The sequence below is a fragment of the Rhinoderma darwinii genome, chromosome 10 (genome assembly GCF_050947455.1).
Source record: "Rhinoderma darwinii isolate aRhiDar2 chromosome 10, aRhiDar2.hap1, whole genome shotgun sequence".
NCBI classification, from domain to species: Eukaryota; Metazoa; Chordata; class Amphibia; order Anura; family Rhinodermatidae; genus Rhinoderma; species Rhinoderma darwinii.
This window is the reverse complement of record NC_134696.1, coordinates 10,826,043-10,844,566: the sequence shown is the minus strand read 5'-3', so window position 1 is coordinate 10,844,566 and position 18,524 is coordinate 10,826,043. Positions and strand designations below refer to the sequence as shown.

At 46.9% G+C, this 18,524-nt stretch overlaps 2 protein-coding genes across 6 annotated transcripts in view; both read right to left on the bottom strand.

Annotated features, from left to right (window-relative positions):
• Nucleotides 1-9,479, bottom strand: part of EXOSC10 (exosome component 10) — a 29,234-nt gene extending 19,755 nt beyond the window's left edge. Inside the window, exons 1-11 of the mRNA XM_075840586.1 lie at nt 9,254-9,479; nt 8,377-8,513; nt 7,073-7,196; nt 6,851-6,955; nt 5,930-6,095; nt 5,605-5,713; nt 5,371-5,446; nt 4,761-4,871; nt 4,536-4,679; nt 1,482-1,672; nt 1,246-1,402 (exon numbers count right to left, since the gene is read on the bottom strand). Coding sequence (XP_075696701.1) covers nt 1,246-1,402; nt 1,482-1,672; nt 4,536-4,679; nt 4,761-4,871; nt 5,371-5,446; nt 5,605-5,713; nt 5,930-6,095; nt 6,851-6,955; nt 7,073-7,196; nt 8,377-8,513; nt 9,254-9,469 — 1,536 coding nt within the window. The 5' untranslated portion in view covers nt 9,470-9,479. The remainder of the gene's footprint in view (nt 1-1,245; nt 1,403-1,481; nt 1,673-4,535; nt 4,680-4,760; nt 4,872-5,370; nt 5,447-5,604; nt 5,714-5,929; nt 6,096-6,850; nt 6,956-7,072; nt 7,197-8,376; nt 8,514-9,253) is intronic.
• Nucleotides 9,480-12,840: 3,361 nt separating this feature from the next.
• Nucleotides 12,841-18,524, bottom strand: part of MTOR (mechanistic target of rapamycin kinase) — a 109,332-nt gene continuing 103,648 nt past the window's right edge. For all 5 annotated transcript variants that reach the window (XM_075839360.1, XM_075839364.1, XM_075839362.1 and 2 more), the window contains 4 exons: nt 16,321-16,401; nt 15,664-15,744; nt 15,273-15,378; nt 12,841-14,561 (listed from right to left, as the gene is read on the bottom strand). In XM_075839360.1, coding sequence (XP_075695475.1) covers nt 14,546-14,561; nt 15,273-15,378; nt 15,664-15,744; nt 16,321-16,401 — 284 coding nt within the window. In that variant the 3' untranslated portion in view covers nt 12,841-14,545. The remainder of the gene's footprint in view (nt 14,562-15,272; nt 15,379-15,663; nt 15,745-16,320; nt 16,402-18,524) is intronic.

Below are 18,524 nucleotides of genomic sequence, written 5' to 3'. Positions count from 1 at the left end.
AGAATATAACTACTATAATACTGCTCCTATATACAAGAATGTAACTACTATAATACTGCTCCTATATACAAGAATATAACTACTATAATACTGCCCCTATATACACAAGAATATAAGTACTATAATACTGCTCCCTATATACAAGAATATAACTACTATAATACTGCCCCCTATATACAAGAATATAACTACTATAATACTGCCCCCTATATACAAGAATATAACTACTATAATACTGCTCCTATATACAAGAATATAACTACTATTATACTGCTCCTATGTACAAGAATATAACTACTATAATACTGCCCCTATATACAAGAATATAACTACTATAATACTGGCCCTATATACAAGAATATAACTACTATAATACTGCCCTTATATACAAGAATATAACTACTATAATACTGCTCCTATATACAAGAATATAACTACTATAATACTGCCCCCTATATACAAGAATATAACTACTATAATACTGCTCCTATATACAAGAATATAACTACTATTATACTGCTCCTATATACAAGAATAGAACTACTATAATACTGCCCCCTATGTACAAGAATATAACTACTATAATACTGCCCCTATATACAAGAATATAACTACTATAATACTGCCTCCTATATACAAGAATATAACTACTATAATACTGCTCCTATATACAAGAATATAACTACTATAATACTGTCCCCTATATACAAGAATATAACTACTATAACACTGTCCTCTATATACAAGAATATAACTACTATAATACTGTCCTCTATATACAAGAATATAACTACTATAATACTGCCCCCTATATACAAGAATATAACTACTATAATACTGCCCCCTATATACAAGACTATAACTACTATAATACTGCCCCTATATACAAGAATATAACTACTATAATACTGCTCCTATATACAAGAATATAACTACTAGAATACTGCTCCTATATACAAGAATATAACTACTATAAAACTGCTCCTATATACAAGAATATAACTACTATAATACTGCTCCTATATACAAGAATATAACTACTAGAATACTGCTCCTATATACAAGAATATAACTACTATAATACTGCTCCTATATACAAGAATATAACTACTATAATACTGCTCCTATATACAAGAATGTAACTACTATAATACTGCCACCTATGTACAAGACAATAACGGCTATGACCCTGTAATTCACCCCCCATGTAGATATAACACTAGATCATATGATATGATTATTCACCTTCAGACAGATCTCTTTGCTCTTCTGCCAGACGAGGTGGAGAAGATTCTGCTGACCATTGGCTGCGTTCAGCAGCTCATCCCTCATCTTGTCGTAGATATACAGCAGGTAGTGGGTATCGGCTCTGGCATAATGGAGCATTTCTTCTGGCAGTGGTCTGTTAATCAGATACAGCCCATTAGGGTCACTCAGTCTCCTCATCGGTGAAGCAGGGGGAACATGAGCCTTTTACTTACCGAATTCTCCAGTCTGCGAGCTGGTATTTCTTATCGGACTCCACGCTGCAGAAGTGTCGGAGAAGATGGTCAAGAGAGTTCCTCTCCAGGTTCAGCAGACGAGATGCTTGATGGGTATCAAACATGTTCACAATGTACAAACCAAAGTCTTTTTGGAGCCACTCAATGTCTGAATCTGCTCCATGCAAAACCTACAGATTACAAAAATACATCTTAAAGTGTCCTTCACTATTTTATCTACTTGTCCTGTACTGATCCTGAGTTACATCCTGTATTATACTCCAGAGCTGCGCTCACTATTCTGCTGGGGGAGTCATTGTGTACATACATTACTTATCCTGTACTGATCCTGAGTTATATCCTGTATTATACTCCAGAGCTGCACTCACTATTCTGCTGGTGGAGTCACTGTGTACATACATTACATTACTTATCCTGTTCTGATCCGGAGTTACATCCTGTATTATACTCCAGAGCTGCGCTCACTATTCTGCTAGTGGAGTCACTGTGTACATACATTACTTATCCTGTACTGATCCTGAGTTACATCCTGTATTATACTCCAGAGCTGCACTCAATATTCTGCTGGTGGAGTCACTGTGTACATACATTACTTATCCTGCACTGATCCTGAGTTACATCCTGTATTATACTCCAGAGCTGCACTCACTATTCTGCTGGTGGACTCACTGTGTACATACATTACATTACTTATCCTGTACTGATCCTGAGTTACATCCTGTATTATACTCCAGAGCTGCACTCAATATTCTGCTGGTGGAGTCACTGTGTACATACATTACATTACTTATCCTGTACTGATCCTGAGTTATATCCTGTATTATACTCCAGAGAAGCACTTCCTATTCTGCTGGTGGAGTCACTGTGTACATACATTACATTACTTATCCTGTACTGATCCTGAGTTATATCCTGTATTATACTCCAGAGCTGCACTCACTATGCTGCTGGTTTTTATTGGAAATAGTCAGCAAGGTTGTTGACAGACCCCCCCCCCCCCCCTAAAAGCTTAGTAAAGCTCCTATAACACATAAAACGGCATGTATTTTATATGTAATCTCCCTCCTAGTTTTGAATAAGACACAATCTACTCATTTACAGTGAGGAGTACACTACACGGCAACAGTGAACATCTCAGCTACTGCAGAACCTCTTTGTAGGAGATGTGCACTAATTGACATGTACCACCCGTTCTGCAGCTAATAGGGTGTAACTAGTGCTGAACTTCTTTCAGAGAGTAGCTTCATGCAAAATGTAGCGCCTCCCCACTCCATTTGAACAGCTTAGCTGTATATTATACGGTACTTTGTCTACTAGACAATATTGGGGTAATGGGGAAGGGGGGAGATTTCCAAATTAGGACCGCTATGTGAGCCAGAATAGAGCGCAGCACTCACTTTATAGTACCGCTGGGTCGGTTATTGGACGCCTACAATGGGAAAGGGGGATCAGCTGCTATCCCCAGAGACCCCGATGATCAGCTGCTATCCCCAGAGACCCCGATGATCAGCTGCTATCCCCAGAGACCCCGATGATCAGCTGCTATCCCCAGAGACCCCGATGATCAGCTGCTATCCCCAGAGACCCCGATGATCAGCTGCTATCCCCAGAGACCCCGATGATCAGCTGCTATCCCCAGAGACCCCGATGATCAGCTGCTATCCCCAGAGACCCCGATGATCAGCTGCTATCCCCAGAGACCCCGATGATCAGCTGCTATCCCCAGAGACCCCGATGATCAGCTGCTATCCCCAGAGACCCCGATGATCAGCTGCTATCCCCAGAGACCCCGATGATCAGCTGCTATCCCCAGAGACCCCGATGATCAGCTGCTATCCCCAGAGACCCCGATGATCAGCTGCTATCCCCAGAGACCCCGATGATCAGCTGCTATCCCCAGAGACCCCGATGATCAGCTGCTATCCCCAGAGACCCCGATGATCAGCTGCTATCCCCAGAGACCCCGATGATCAGCTGCTATCCCCAGAGACCCCGATGATCAGCTGCTATCCCCAGAGACCCCGATGATCAGCTGCTATCCCCAGAGACCCCGATGATCAGCTGCTATCCCCAGAGACCCCGATGATCAGCTGCTATCCCCAGAGACCCCGATGATCAGCTGCTATCCCCAGAGACCCCGATGATCAGCTGCTATCCCCAGAGACCCCGATGATCAGCTGCTATCCCCAGAGACCCCGATGATCAGCTGCTATCCCCAGAGACCCCGATGATCAGCTGCTATCCCCAGAGACCCCGATGATCAGCTGCTATCCCCAGAGACCCCGATGATCAGCTGCTATCCCCAGAGACCCCGATGATCAGCTGCTATCCCCAGAGACCCCGATGATCAGCTGCTATCCCCAGAGACCCCGATGATCAGCTGCTATCCCCAGAGACCTCGATGATCAGCTGCTATCCCCAGAGACCCCGATGATCAGCTGCTATCCCCAGGGACCCCGATGATCAGCTGCTATCCCCAGGGACCCCGATGATCAGCTGCTATCCCCAGGGACCCCTATGATCAGCTGCTATCCCCAGGGACCCCTATGATCAGCTGCTATCCCCAGGGACCCCTATGATCAGCTGCTATCCCCAGGGACCCCTATGATCAGCTGCTATCCCCAGGGACCGCTATGATCAGCTGCTATCCCCAGGGACCCCCTATGATCAGCTGCTATCCCCAGGGACCCCCTATGATCAGCTGCTATCCCCAGGGACCCCCCTATGATCAGCTGCTATCCCCAGGGACCCCCTATGATCAGCTGCTATCCCCAGGGACCCCCTACGATCAGCTGCTATCCTCAGGGACCCCTACGATCAGCTGCTATCCCCAGGGATCCCTACGATCAGCTGCTATCCCCAGGGACCCCCTATGATCAGCTGCTATCCCCAGGGACCCCTATGATCAGATGCTGGGGAGACCTGGCTGCTCGGAAGGGTTTGTCCACAGAAGCTTCTGCACCCTCCTTCTTGCAGCTCTGCCTTTTCCCTATGTTAGACGTGACAGCGATCGATCGGCTCAGAGCTTCTGACCTTGATGATAGCGGGATCCGTGAAACTCTCGTTCAGTATATACAGGTCACTGCGCAGCTCCAGGACGTCAATGATGTAGTCCTCGGTGCGGGTGGAGATCTGCATGAGGCAGGTGAGACCAAGGAAACTTCTGTACGAGTGATGCTGCGGAGGGAAGGACGTTCAATGACCCTCGTATTATTCAGAGAAGCCACCGGACCCCAAAAAAAACAAAGTTCTCCTCACCTCCAGATCCACAGCAAACTCTGAACACTGCAGCAGCTTCTCATTCAACTCCACCAGATCGTCCAGCGTAGAGATGAAGTGACAGGGGGTCTCCTCCAGGGGGCGGTAGAGCTGCAGACGGGGAGGACGCAGAAATTAGTACCATAATGGGGCAGCTGTTCTTAGTGTTCCTTCAATCTTCCTCTGCTCTGGTAAGAACTGTGACATTTATATCTGCTATAGATTTTCTCTAGGTAAACCCTCCACCTTCTTATACATAAAGCTCTGGATGTAGCCAGCAGTGTAAAGTATGGTAGTTTCCATTCTTGTTGCCATGGCTACATTCAAGCTAGTGTCTACACACATATACACAATATATTACAAGTATGTGGTTGACATATGAGATCGAGCCTCAAGCCTTGATGTAGCCAGAAAAGGCAACCAGAAAGAAAACCTCCATACTTTACACTGCTGGCTGCACAAAAAAAAAACAAAAAAAAAAAAAACCTGGAAAATGGGCCAAATTCAAATGATATTTTTTCTGTAGCAGGTGGTCCGTCATCCTGCATATCCCCCACCCCCAATTGTGGTCTGACATATTAGCGTCTTTGGCTTAGGTCACACCACTCACCTGGATCTCCGGCTTTTCAAGACTGGACTCCACAGGAACGAAGCGATCCAGTTCATACTGATAAGGGTGAGAGAACCTACAAAACACGATCGTATGAGCCCTGCATTAAACACCGAGCAAAAAGGTCCAAAAATGCTGTGACCCATGGCAACCAGACTCCTATGACAAAGGAGGCAATAGCCGGGGCATCGGACTACCGCCTATAGGGCTCGGATCATCAGTCCTATAACTTACACGTCATCCTCAGTCGGGTTCATTCGCTGCTGGTGGATGAAGTCCGCCAGAGCCGGGGGGAGGTCCAGATCTTCAGGGCGCTGATGTCTGTCCCGCTTGTTCTTGAGAACTAACACAATGACAACAATGGAGGGAAGTGGTGGAGTAATTAGCGGCCATTATACGGTCAGGTCTAGTGCAGGGGGCGGAGCATGACAAGGGTTCTCCGATTGGTGTACTTTGAATCCCTGTGTCATGCTCCACCCCCTTGGGCTCTGAACTATGAACAGCTCAGTGTATGGGTTTTGCCCGTATAGGAAGTTGTAATGGCGTCCCCTAAACTCACCCTCCGGCAGTGGCTTCTGAGCATTTGGTTTCACAAAAATTTTTGGTAGGAACGGGGTGTTGGAGTTATCCATCTTCTCTTTGAACTTGAGCTGCGGCCGGAGGATGTTCTTGGCGTGCAGCAGCCGGAACGTCTCCGCTTTGCCTTTCTTGGTTGAAACGTTGCTCTAAAGGCAAAAGCACAAGAATCACAATCCAGACTGCACGTGATATAAGGCCTTGATCACACGGCCTGTATTCGACGTGTTTTTGCCGCATTTTATGCGCTGAAAAACGCATGCTTTAAGCTTCCCATTGACATCAATGGGAAAACACATTGTAGTTCAGCCGACGCGTTTTGTATACGCTGACGTGTTTAAAAACGCGTCGCGTAAAAACTGTCAGGTTAATTCTTGGTGCGCAGGTCGCGACAAAAACGCACCTAATTCCCATAGTCAATGGTCCTAATAACGCCCCCAAAATACACGCCGAAAACGCTGCAAAAAACACCTGTACTTAGTTTGTGACACGATTACACGTGGTTTCGGTTTTTTTAGCGCTGTGTGAACAAGGCCGAAGAGTCACCGCCATGTGTAACGATCTCCTACACCATGATCAGTGACTCCGGCTTCAGCGCGTCGTCTACTGGAGTCTGAGGTCATTAAAATCCGCCTCATAAGATTCTCAGGCTGCTGTTTTGTCTCTTTTCTCTACTTTACACTGCAGCTCTGCTCCATCAGGTTACACCCATGATCAGTGACTGCAGCTTACCTGCATTGCCTATTGAAGTCAGAAATAAATCTAATGTCTCATTACAAGCTCAAGCTCCTCCTCTGCCCCCCCATGCTTTACACTGCAGCTCTGCTTGTTCAGATTGGCTGCTCTGTATAAGCACAAGCCTAGCAGATAGTCAGTACATGAAGAGCTGATTATCTATTATTACCTTACGATTCCAGCTGGAGACGATAGTCTTCGGTGCCTGCATTCCGGCGGGGAGGATCGGCTGCTGATTTCGGTTGACACCAGAGGCCTCATCAAGTAAAATACCCTGAAATTAAATGTCCCATTAATGTCTAATAATCTCACAGCAGCGGCAAGGCTTCACCTCAGTGATCGCTCAATAATCTGGATTCAGACCCCCGTGGTTGCGGAGCGCAGAACTCACCACTCTTTCCAGGACGGCGTCATTGGCGTCCACCAACAAATCAAACTTATCTTCCAGCGCGGTGACTTTGCTGCGATCCTTGAGATGACTGCGGCAGCCATGATACTGCATGATCCGGCTCATACTACGGGGAGAGCAATGATGGCATTAGGATGAACTCAAGGATTGATGGCGTAGATTGCCATTGGTCAAAACTGAAATTAAGCGTAACAGCGGCACAGAGTGTTTCAGCTCCAGCATCTATTACGTAATAGTATTTAGGGACGACGACAGATACCCATCCAATTCGCATAAAAGACAACAGCGACCGACGGATAAACAAAAAAAAACGGTAGCGCCAAGTCTATCGCATGACGGACATCATCGGAGACCCAAGTCAGGCTTCCGTCACGGCGTCCGTTGTTTTGTCCACCATTTTTCACTGGATCTGCAGCAAACGTTCCAACGCAGATATCTCTGATTGCGGTCAGTGACTTTAAGCTGAATCCTTGTACAGACCTAGTCCAGCTCACAGCTGAGGGTTTGTTACAATTGTATCCAGGTCTAGACAATCCTCTGTGAGCTAAACACATCAGCAGCACATTTCCTGATATATCAGTGTAGATAAAATGTATCAGTCTGGAGTGCAGGATATTTGAGGCCCTGTTCACACTGAGGTTTTTTTGCAGGCAGAAAAAAATAAAAAATTTGCTTCAGGAATTTTGAGGCAGATTTTGAACTGCCTGCAGACATTTTTCCGCTGCGTTTATCGCCTGCGGTGACTGGAGCTAATGCAAGGACTAACTGCAAAAAAACGCTCAAAAGCGAGAACCGCAGGTTTTTTCTGCCTCCCATTGATCTCAACGTGAAGTCAGAGGCAGAAAATGCGGCAAGAAAGAACATGCTGCTTTATTTTTCCTGCGAGCGCCAAGAGCCGTCCAGGAAAAGAAAAAAACTGATTCCAACGGGAGGCGATTTTAGCGCTGATTCAGACGCGGATACTGAGCCATAAAACTCTGTGCGAACTGGGCCTCTCAGAGGATTGTCTAGACTGAATACAATTGTAGCAGACTCTCAGCTGTGAGAAGTATGTACAGGATTTCAACCTCTGGATGTTAACAAAAATGTTCCCATTCACTTACAGCAAGCAGAAATCTTGAAAATGGTGGTGTGAAACGAAGTGCATTATAAAGTTGCATCGTGTTACTTATTTACGGCCTTTGCTGGTTGGTCTCCCCTGTGGTACCGCCCCCTTTGCGCAGAGACACGGTCTTTGTGGTTGGTGGTTACGCTGCCGCTCCGGTTATTCACGCGCTGCTTCTTACCAGTGTAGCAGGCGGTCGCCTTGAGCTTCACAGAAGGCCTGGAAACCGGGAAAGCTGCGGTAGAAGTCGTACTCATCCCCACACTGCGGGAGGCCAGTAGAGGCTTTTGTGGCTCCCACGACGGTTCCGAGGGCGTGCTGACCACCAGAAACAAACAAGACATGAGACTGTTCAGTCCGAGAAAAACCGATATACTGAGTAATGTCTAATACAGGGGCCGAGGGGGCGGAGCATGACACAGGGATGGTATCCATGGTGACCTTTGAACTCGTGTCATGCTCCGCCCCTTCACTCAGCATGACACCATGTATTATTTTGGAGTGTTCCTTCTTAGAACATGGCAGCTTGTAGTCCGTACTGTATTAGCACAACCTGCCCCTCCGTCCTCCGCACTTTTCATAACTCCCGATGACTTCTACAGGCCGGACTGTAAAGGGGATACAAATCTTAAAAATCTGGGAGATTTCAGCTGTGAAGCCAGTGAATGCAGCTCTAGACTAGGACACAGCCAGTGCTGCTCTGTTTACATATGTCCACACGTCATGTGACTGCAGCAGCCAATCACTATAGACATAGGAACGTAAACAGAGACCGGCGTGCGGCATGGAAAACCCCTTTAAGAGTCCTGGGCTACAAAACACGTTCTTCCCCGCGACACCGCGTCTCGTAATACGTCCAATACGGTACGGCTCCGCGTAGTCCGACATGGTTGCCATAGAAATCAAAAATCTGATTGCATCACGTGACCATACACACAGCACGGTAATGGGATAGAAGAGATTATAACATATATAATAACATGACAGGGACTCGGCGCTCCACTAATCCCATGATGCACAGCGCCCCGTCACAACATGGACTCCTCCTAATTACCGACCTTGACAAAGGCATCGGTGTCAGGGAAGCCGGGGATGGGCTCGGACAGCCGCTCTTCGGTTCCCTCGCTGCCCCCGGATTTCTCCATCATCTCGGTCGTCACGCTTGCAGCGGGCGCAGCCATCTTGGAACCGAGCGGAGTTGACGTCATCACAGACAAGACACGCTGGAACTCGGGGATATGACGTCGAACGTGAGGCAGGTTAGAGGCCGCCATGTTGGTGGTGGCACAGACGGTGGCCACTACAACGGGGCTATTATAATGGTTTTTGTTTTTTTCCCAGGGTTGTTACTACAACATTGCAGCTAGGAATTGCACGGATATATACATTTAAACCTATTTATATTTACACCACTGCGATATCCACGACCTACACTGCCCCTTTAAGAGTCCAAGAAACTGGACTCTTAGGGGTTGCCTAGGGAGTGCGCCTTCATTTCTCAATGTATATTTTCTGTCGCTACATCAGCTGCCGGGTCGCGTGTCACCATCACGACTGCAAAAATGTAATTTCAGGCCTCAGGTAAAAAAAAAAAACGCTTATACGGCCGATTTTACGGTGCACAAAATAGATTCATATAGCGACCACTTTGTTCGGTGAGGTTCTGCTCCACAAATGCTGTTTTCTACTAGAAGCACTGAAACCAGTTCTATAGGAAAACTCAGTCCGATATACGGCATGCGACGCCGCATGCTGCCCCTGTAAATACATACCACACGGCAGCGCATACGCCAAATGTGTCCGTAGACATCTAGCCTCCTCGTTTCCTTCAGTGAGCTATCCGTGTTTTTTTTTTGTATCAGACAGCAACACATACCCATTCATTTCTATGGGGCCAGGCACACTTTCGTTTTTTTTGTGCGTCCGTGTGCCCGATCCGCAAAATTCAGAGCCGTTCCGATTCCAGTCAGTTTTTATGGATCAGTCTCGCACATTCTATTCACTGGTCCGTTAAAAAAAACAGACCACACACACGGAAGCCATCAATGTGCGGTCTGTGTTTTGCGGCCGTATAAGAGGTCACGGATGTCTGCATGAGGCCTCCTGCCCACTTCAGTTTTTTCCATGAGTGCGCTATCCGTTTTTTAACTGATCGCACCCTGACCCATTCATTTCTATGGGGCCAGGCACACTTCCGTTATTTTCACAGATCATTGTTCCGTTCCGTCAAAAGTAGAGCCTGTCCTAGTTTTGTCAGTGATTCCGTGACCGTGGGGCCCATAGAAGTCAATGGGTCCGTGAAAAAAAAACGGACGGCACACAGAAGGCTTCCGTGTGCCGTCCGTTTTTGACTGATCCGTTGCCCTAGCAACGGCAGGCCGTGCCAAAGTTCACAGACCACATTCATTCCTGAAGATGGATGTTGAGAAACTGTTAACGGATCTGCGAAAACCGGAAACCAAACAAAAGCACGTCCGTTTAAAACGGAACGGACACGGAGTACACACGGATACCATAACGGACACACACGGCCGTGAAAACCGGTGATGGATGTGTGCGAGGCTGTACGTTCCGGCAGTGTGTCGGTATATATATTTATTTTTACTGCATTGAAAGCCAAGCGCGCTCGACTACGTTATTCAATACAGGGAGATCCCGCAAAACAAAACCGCGCGGCTTATGTATTTTTTTTCACAATGGAATAGAATTTTGCAGATTTCAGAGGATTTTCCCGTTGTATACGCTGAACGCGCGCGCGCATAGTTATCGCAGCCTTGAGCAGCTTAGTCACAAGCATAACGCGGGTGGTTTTTTTGCTCCCATATTATAGATGCAGCACCCCGACCTCACGCCATTCATGAGCACCGGAGTTCGCGCACAAAAGAGCGAGAAAATGACCCCGTTCAACAAGTCTGTGGACCCCTCGCGCTCTTGAATAGCTCACGCGCACACGCACATCAGATTTCCTGCAACAGAATCTCAAGAAAAACGCTGGTCGATGGTCACAAAAACCTGCAGGTAAAAAAAAAGCAACGGGTCCGCTCACCACTCATGCCATTCAAAGCCGCCACGTCCCGTCATTGGTCGGCAGGAGATCTACGCCGGAGGTAGGCAATGATCCAAGGAAAGCAGTGAGGGGTCCGGCCCACGATAAAGTGTAACATTGCAAGGCTGTTTATCGGTATAACATAATGGTAAAACTAGTGTTTAAAATCCCGGTGTAGAGAACGCTTACGCGTTCCGAACTATGATTAATTTGACATTTTATCGTGTGCCGGACCCCTCACTGCTTTCCTACAAAAATTTGCACCAAGTACCGCGCTTTTCCTGCTCATATTGCTGCGGAAAACGCTGAAGTTTTACCTGCGGATTTAGGTTGGGTTCCCACAGTGCAGATTTTGCATGCGTTTTTTTTTTTAAGCCAAAACCAGGAACGGACCCTAAACAGAAGTAGTATATAAAGTATGGCATTATAGGTCTGCTCTCCTGGATCCAATTCTGGTTTTGGCTAAAGAAAAACGCACGCAAAAGCTGCATCGTGGGAACTCAGCCTTAGGCCGGGCTCCCACAGGACGGATACGCAGCATGTCCGACCTGGAACCAGCAGGACACGGAAATATCGGTGCGGAAGAAAGCGGTTTATATACTTACCCCCTCCCTCCTCTGACGTCCGCTCCGGCCTCCCCGGATGATGCTGCAGCGGACACATGAGATGCAACGTCACCCCAGGAGGCCGGTTTGCAGGAAAGAGGGCGTTCTGGGTAAGCTTTCTTTTTTTCCCGGAGTTGCGATTTTTGCAGGGTAGACGCTGCGATTACGCCGCAAAAGTCGCAACGCTTGGCTTTCTGTTGCGGCTTTTGCATCCCCATTGAATTCAATGGGGAAAACCCGCAACGGAAAATCAGCAAAAACGCGGCATAAATGGACATGCTACGGAATGAAATTCCACACCGCAGGTCAGTTTATTAACGTTTACGGTGCGGTTTATTTCCCGCAGCGGGGGCATGAGGTTTTGTGAATCTCACCCACTTTGCTGCTACTGTAAACGCTGGGGAAATTCCGCAGAATTCCTCAGCAATTTACGTTACGTGAAAACACGACCCTAATGGGGTTTTACACAGGACGATTATCGGGCAGACGAGCAAACGCTCGATCATCTTCTGGTCGTATCGTTTTTAAAAAAAGTTAAATTCCATCGTTATCGGCAGCGCATCAGTGTAAACAGGGAGACGCGCTGCCGATGTGATAACATATGGGGACGCGAGATATGAGTAATAAAACCGCTCGTCCCCGTCCATAGCGCCGTGTGACAGGAGCAAACGAGCGCCGATCAACGATGTCTCGTTGATCGGCGCTCGCTGCATCGGCCGGTGTAAAAGGGCCTTTAGGGTGACAGCGGGGCCCCTCCGACCTACCGGCCCCTGTAACCGCACATACAGAACGTCGCCACTGGTGGGTGATCAGGTAAGAACTTTGCGGATATAGAATGTTGTGTCTTGGTTGTAGACTGTTATTAACAAGGGCATGGGGAACTTTTCAAGATCAGATGCCACTTCTGCTCATCGGACTGCTGATGATGGGTGGAGTAGTCCCAGTCAGTTGGAATATGAACATTTCTTAAAGGAACACACCTCTCCAGAACAGAAAAGTTTAATGATCTTTATTGATAAGTTCAATTGATAAAGAAAAAAAATATATACATTCCTCTAGAGTTTCAGGATTAAATGTCCGTGTGACCAATAAACTTGGATACAATCCCCCAATTTCTGGTCTACCATTTCCTTATGATCTGATCAGCGGTGGTTTCGGCCTCCTGCAGCGTGCAGACCCCGGTCAGTTCTACAGATTATCGACTACTCTGGACTGATTGGCAGGGAATGAAGCGGAGGATCGGTATTTCCCATTCAACTCTGCCTGTCAGGACCAAATGACAAGCAATTTCCTAAAATATTCCGCAAAGGGGGCGCTACACTTCTACGTATCGCATTGAACATCATGGCACCGATAGTAATGGGTTTGGCTTCCTAAGACCTGATAATTGCGCGGGGAGGCGATGATGGCGAGCGGCACATAAAGGGGGTGTTCTACTTTATGATGTGGAGGAGTTATAATGCAGAGCGTCCTCTTCTGTGACGCAGGTCACTGTCAGAGCGGGAGAAGAGCCAAGATATTATAGAACTAGGAGGACGTCTATATAATGACATTGTGAAACTACAAGTCCCAGCAGTCCACAGCTTCCACTCCATGCTGGGATCTCAATGGCTCTTCACCGGTCTCCAGATTTTGGGAAGTCTGGAAACAGCTCCCACCAGTGTCACCCAGCTTTCCTCGAGTCCTGAACAGCACATGACGAGACATCCTCCACACCAATATCTATCCTGAACCCAGAAGATTTAGATTCAGGGGTCTCAGAAAGCTGGGTGACCACCCGTGTGTGTATTGTGGTGGCAGCCATATTGTCAGTCACCCAGCTTTCCCGTATAACCAGGACACAATGTTCAATACCTGGGATTTAATGCTCTGACATTTTAAAGGGAGTGTCGATTTTTTTAATTATTGTGTGCAGAGGGTTTGGAGCTCTGTGTCAGAATATCGGACCTCTGAACGATATAAAAGATAAGCAATTAATACAAAAAAAAAAAAAAGATGTTTAAGACGGGAGCTTTACTTTCGGCATATACTGTATTACGACTAGTCTATTATAAGTTGTATGTGCCTTATACTAACCCTATAGAATATACAGTGGATCTGAACCCTTATAGGGGGGGGGGCTGAGGGTCCTCTGCGCTGCCTCACATCCGTTTTTAGGACGTCCGGCTCATTTTATTCCCTGTAACGCTCATCTTTTTAGAACGGTTCCTCATGCAGTACCCGAAAAATATACAGTATATATATATATATATATATAAAAATTCCAACATAATAGATAAACAAACCGGCACTAGAACACTCGGCGTCACATTTACATTTTCCATCTCTATCAACATCCATAATTCTTCACAGCTGCATCCGGCTGCCCATCGCTCATTTATTTCTGGTTGCGTTCCTGATTTGTAGCTGGGTAACCGGCGGGTTCGTCTTCCTGACGTTGTGTACGAGGTTCAGGATCCCACGTCCGGTCATCAGCCGGGCGCTCAGCATGATTGGTGCAGTAAGGGAGCGATCCCTATATACAGTGCCCTGTCCCAGCCTGAATTAATTCTGTGAGGTTGGGAAGAGCTTCATATCACATCGTTTATTGCAGGGCAGTCCGCGAAGGAGAGAGACACTGGTGATCGGTGACGTCCGCTGCGCTGCCAGATTCACCGATCCAGTGGTGGGGGTGGGGGGGCAGAGGTTGCAGCGGTTCCTTACCAGAATGGACACCTGCAAAGAAAAGGGACAGTGAAGATGAAAACTAATAAGAACTCAGCTAATATTACAACAGGAGAATCCTGGAGTTTGTGGGATATTTGCGGGGGAGGGGGCACGGTGCAATCTCCAAGTTCATTAAAAAGCGTTATTGTTGGGTTTTGTGATTTAGTTCTGATACAGTGCTCCAAACCCCCTGCTTTCCTTCACACCATCATGAGTTCAGTGATCAAATGCCATTTGCCGGTATCCACCACTAGGGGGAGCGCAATACATACAGATTCATAGCAGTGAGCTCCCCCTAGTGGCGGCTGCATAAAACTCACGACATGTCCTATATTTGCCCGTGTTTCGCACAGCCCGCACCCATTGAAGTCAATGGGTGCGTGCAAATCGCGCTCGGCACACAGAAGCACTTCCGGGGTCCGCTCGTGATTCGCGCTACAGTAGGACAAGAAATGAATGAAAACAGAAAAGCACCTCCTGATTTTATGTTTGTAAACATAAAACCAGAGTGTCATCATATGCTGATGCCACATTGAACTTTTGCGCGCGCAGAATGAACACGTCCGTGTGAATAAGGCCTAAGTCTCTATGGCTGCGAGGAGTGAAGCAAAAAAATAAAAAATACAGCTCCGACCCCCGGTAAAGATACATTATGAAATCAACGAACATTATTTATCGTCCGGAATTCTGCGGCTGAAGTTGGAATTCGACATTACTTACCATCCAATGTAACACTGACACAGGTTCTCGTGAGACGTGGCCTGCTTAATTAATAGTTCTACCTGCGTGGCCACATCCAGAGTTTCTTCATGGTTAAAGTCTCGACCTGAGAAATGAGAGCACGTTAATGGGTTCTACTATGAAGGGCAAAATGTAACGAAAAATGAAAAGGGTACAACCCCCCTCCCCTCCCCTCCGATTAGGAATAACAGGTCCTGTCACAGCTGGTTGTCCGCAGAGAAATAACCGGCCTTCCATGGTTAAACCCCAATCCAGGATATCCATAAAGCATTCATCAGAGTCGCCCGCCCCCCCCCCCCTCAATAAGCCTCCCCACCTACGACTCCTTTGCGCCATTTGATGTACGTTTTATGGAATCGCCAGAATTTACCTGTAAGTTTATCTCGAACCCGGTTGATAATCTGAATGGCTTTCTTATTTAATGCTTCAGGCTGCACTAAACCATCACCAACTGCAAAGAGATAAGAGAATGAATTGCAATAATAAAAATCAAAGTCGTCACAGCAGGTAACCCCCAAAAACTGGAGCCGTCCTTAAAGGTTGTGTAGAGGTTTGAAACGTTTTGTTTTATTGCTTTCAAATCAAGCAAAATAAAAAATGAACCAACTTTACAAAGTCTTGATTGAAAACTTAGTAGGCAGCTGCTATGCAGAGTGGTGTGTCTCCATGGTTACAGACTACAAAACAACCCCAGAGTGTAGTCTGATCCCGCAGTCATGTGTTACTCCGCTCTTTCTGCCCCTGCAGCTGCTTTCTGTAGGGAATCAAGAAGAGGAGGCGGAGGAGTCACACGATTGTAGGATCAGACTACACACAGGGCTTGTTTGTAGTCAGCATGGGACCTGCAGATGAAATTTTTTTTTTTTAATCAAAACGATTTGAGGTCTTTTTTTTAAATTTATTCTAGATGCATTGGAGAAATACAAACACGGCTGCAAAAGTTTACATATGCTTTAAAAATGCGCTGCGTGTCCTGAAACCATGAGATGTAGAAAACTAAACTGCATTGTGTGCACATGGAACCTACTGTATGTGTGAATGGACTCCGGCACTGTACTCCCCGGCTTCTTATGAGCAGTCTCCCCGAGCTCCACAGTCTCCATCATTTCTAAGGAAAACACAAAGATCAGAATATTAAAAGGAAAAGCCTCACTTTTATGACATGCACAGAAGAGCAGAGGTGTCGTTACTGTGCTGCACTAGAAGTTGAGCAGAAATATGTGATGGACTTTAATGACAAAATTGAGAAAGTGAGCCTTTAGAGTGTATCCAGCAAGACGGGCTGAGGGTTCGGACAATTGGGCAGCGCCTGATGGCTTGGCAGCAGAGGGGACCACTGGTGATCAGCGGATCTAGGTGCGCACACGCTCTAAGGCCCTGTTCACACAGTTTGTTTTGCAGGCTGAAAAATCTGCCTTAAAATTCCTTCAGGAATTTTAAGGCTTGACCTTTCTTTGCTGCGCTTTTCGGCAGCGGCCATCGAGTGCGGCGGGCAAAAAACGCAGCGAAAACCACTTTCTCTTCTTCCCATTGATGTCAATGGGAGGTCGGAGACGGAAAGGCGGAAAGAAAGAACTTGACTTTTTTCCCGGTCGCAGGAAAAATAAATGCCTGCGCCTCCCACTGAATTCAATGGTAGGCGATTTCAGCCAGTTTTCGGCGCGGTTTCCACGCCAATAAACTCAGTGTGAACTAGCCCTGACAGAAACAGATTGGAGAACCACTGCAAAGTGCATCTCTTGCTCGGACTATATGGGGGGCGGGGGGGGGGGGGCAGGGAGTCCTGAGTGGGGACATGGTTGGACTATATGGACAGGGCTTATCCTAATGTGACAACTATACAGAGATATTTGCTCCTCCTGTGGTGTTTGTTACTTAAAAAGATTTTTTTTTTATTATTGTGGCCCCGGTTTGTACAATACAGCAGGTAATAGGTAGGGCAGGTCATCCTCTTAGTGGGGGCTTTGTTGCCAAAATATCCCATCCGCAATTATGTCACATGACCGCACTGTCACCGCCGTTTCTTACAGCGTCTGGACCGGTCGTCACTTTCACTATTGGTTTCTATGAGACTCACATGGAGCGCGTCACCGGACTGTGTAGTGACAGACGTTCAGTCCAAACCGCAGACGCGGTGGGATTCAGCCGGTCACGTCACAGAATTGCGGATGGGATATTTCGGCAACAAAGCGCCCGGTAAGAGGATGACCGGCCCTACCTATTACCCGGTGTACTTTACAAACGGGGCCGCAATAAAGAAAAAAAAAATCACTGGAGTGTCTCTTTAAAGTCGTTTTCCACTGACAGATTTTTATGGCCAGTTAGTTTGGGAGTGAAGGGTCCCGGTTTGGTCTGGATAGGGGACCTGTCCCCATTTACATGAACAAAGACTGAGCGCATATGCATGGCCACCTCTTCCAATTGAATATGGACGCACAATATAACCTCGAACTTTACCGTTTTGTGTATGCAGCTTTCATGCAGACCTATGTCTCCGTGATTACAGACTTCAAACAGACCCTGCGTAGTCTGGCCCTGCAATCAGATCTGTTTGTAATCTGATCCTGCCGTCATATCCCCATCCATCTGCCTCCTACTTCTGAGAGAGTTTGTTTGAAATCAGGGACACACACGAGTCTGCATATGAGCTGTATACACAAAACGGTAGATTTTTTAAAGGCGACTATTTGCAACGTTGATTCCGGTTTCATCATAGACGCATTGAAACTTTGGTCGTGACGGCGGACGTGCCCTAGAAGGAATTTAAAAAGCTTTGTGTGATCAGTAAAACTTTAATACCTGCTCATGAAAAATCCGGAGACACAATCCTTACACAGAATAACCAGGACATCCGTTGTCCAGGATTAGAAAAACGTGGCGGCTTTCTTCCAAAAACAGCGCCACACCAGTACGCAGGTTGCGTGTTGTATTACAGCTCAGCCTCAGTCACTGCAATACCAGACACAACCTGTGGACAGCTGTGGCGCTGTTTCTGGAAGAAAGCAGCCAAGGTTTTCTTGTCCAATAGATCTAAGTTAATAAGTATTTTGCAGCCAATGAACACCCCCCCCCCCCCCTAAACAGGTGACCAAGAGAGTGTGTGCGCCCTATCAGGACTTCCCTCTAAGCAGATTGGCCAAGAGAGATCAGGTGGCCCATTCCACCGTACCTTTAAAGAAAGGACTCAGAGTGGACCAAATGAGCGACCACCACCAGTACAGCATGTATGCC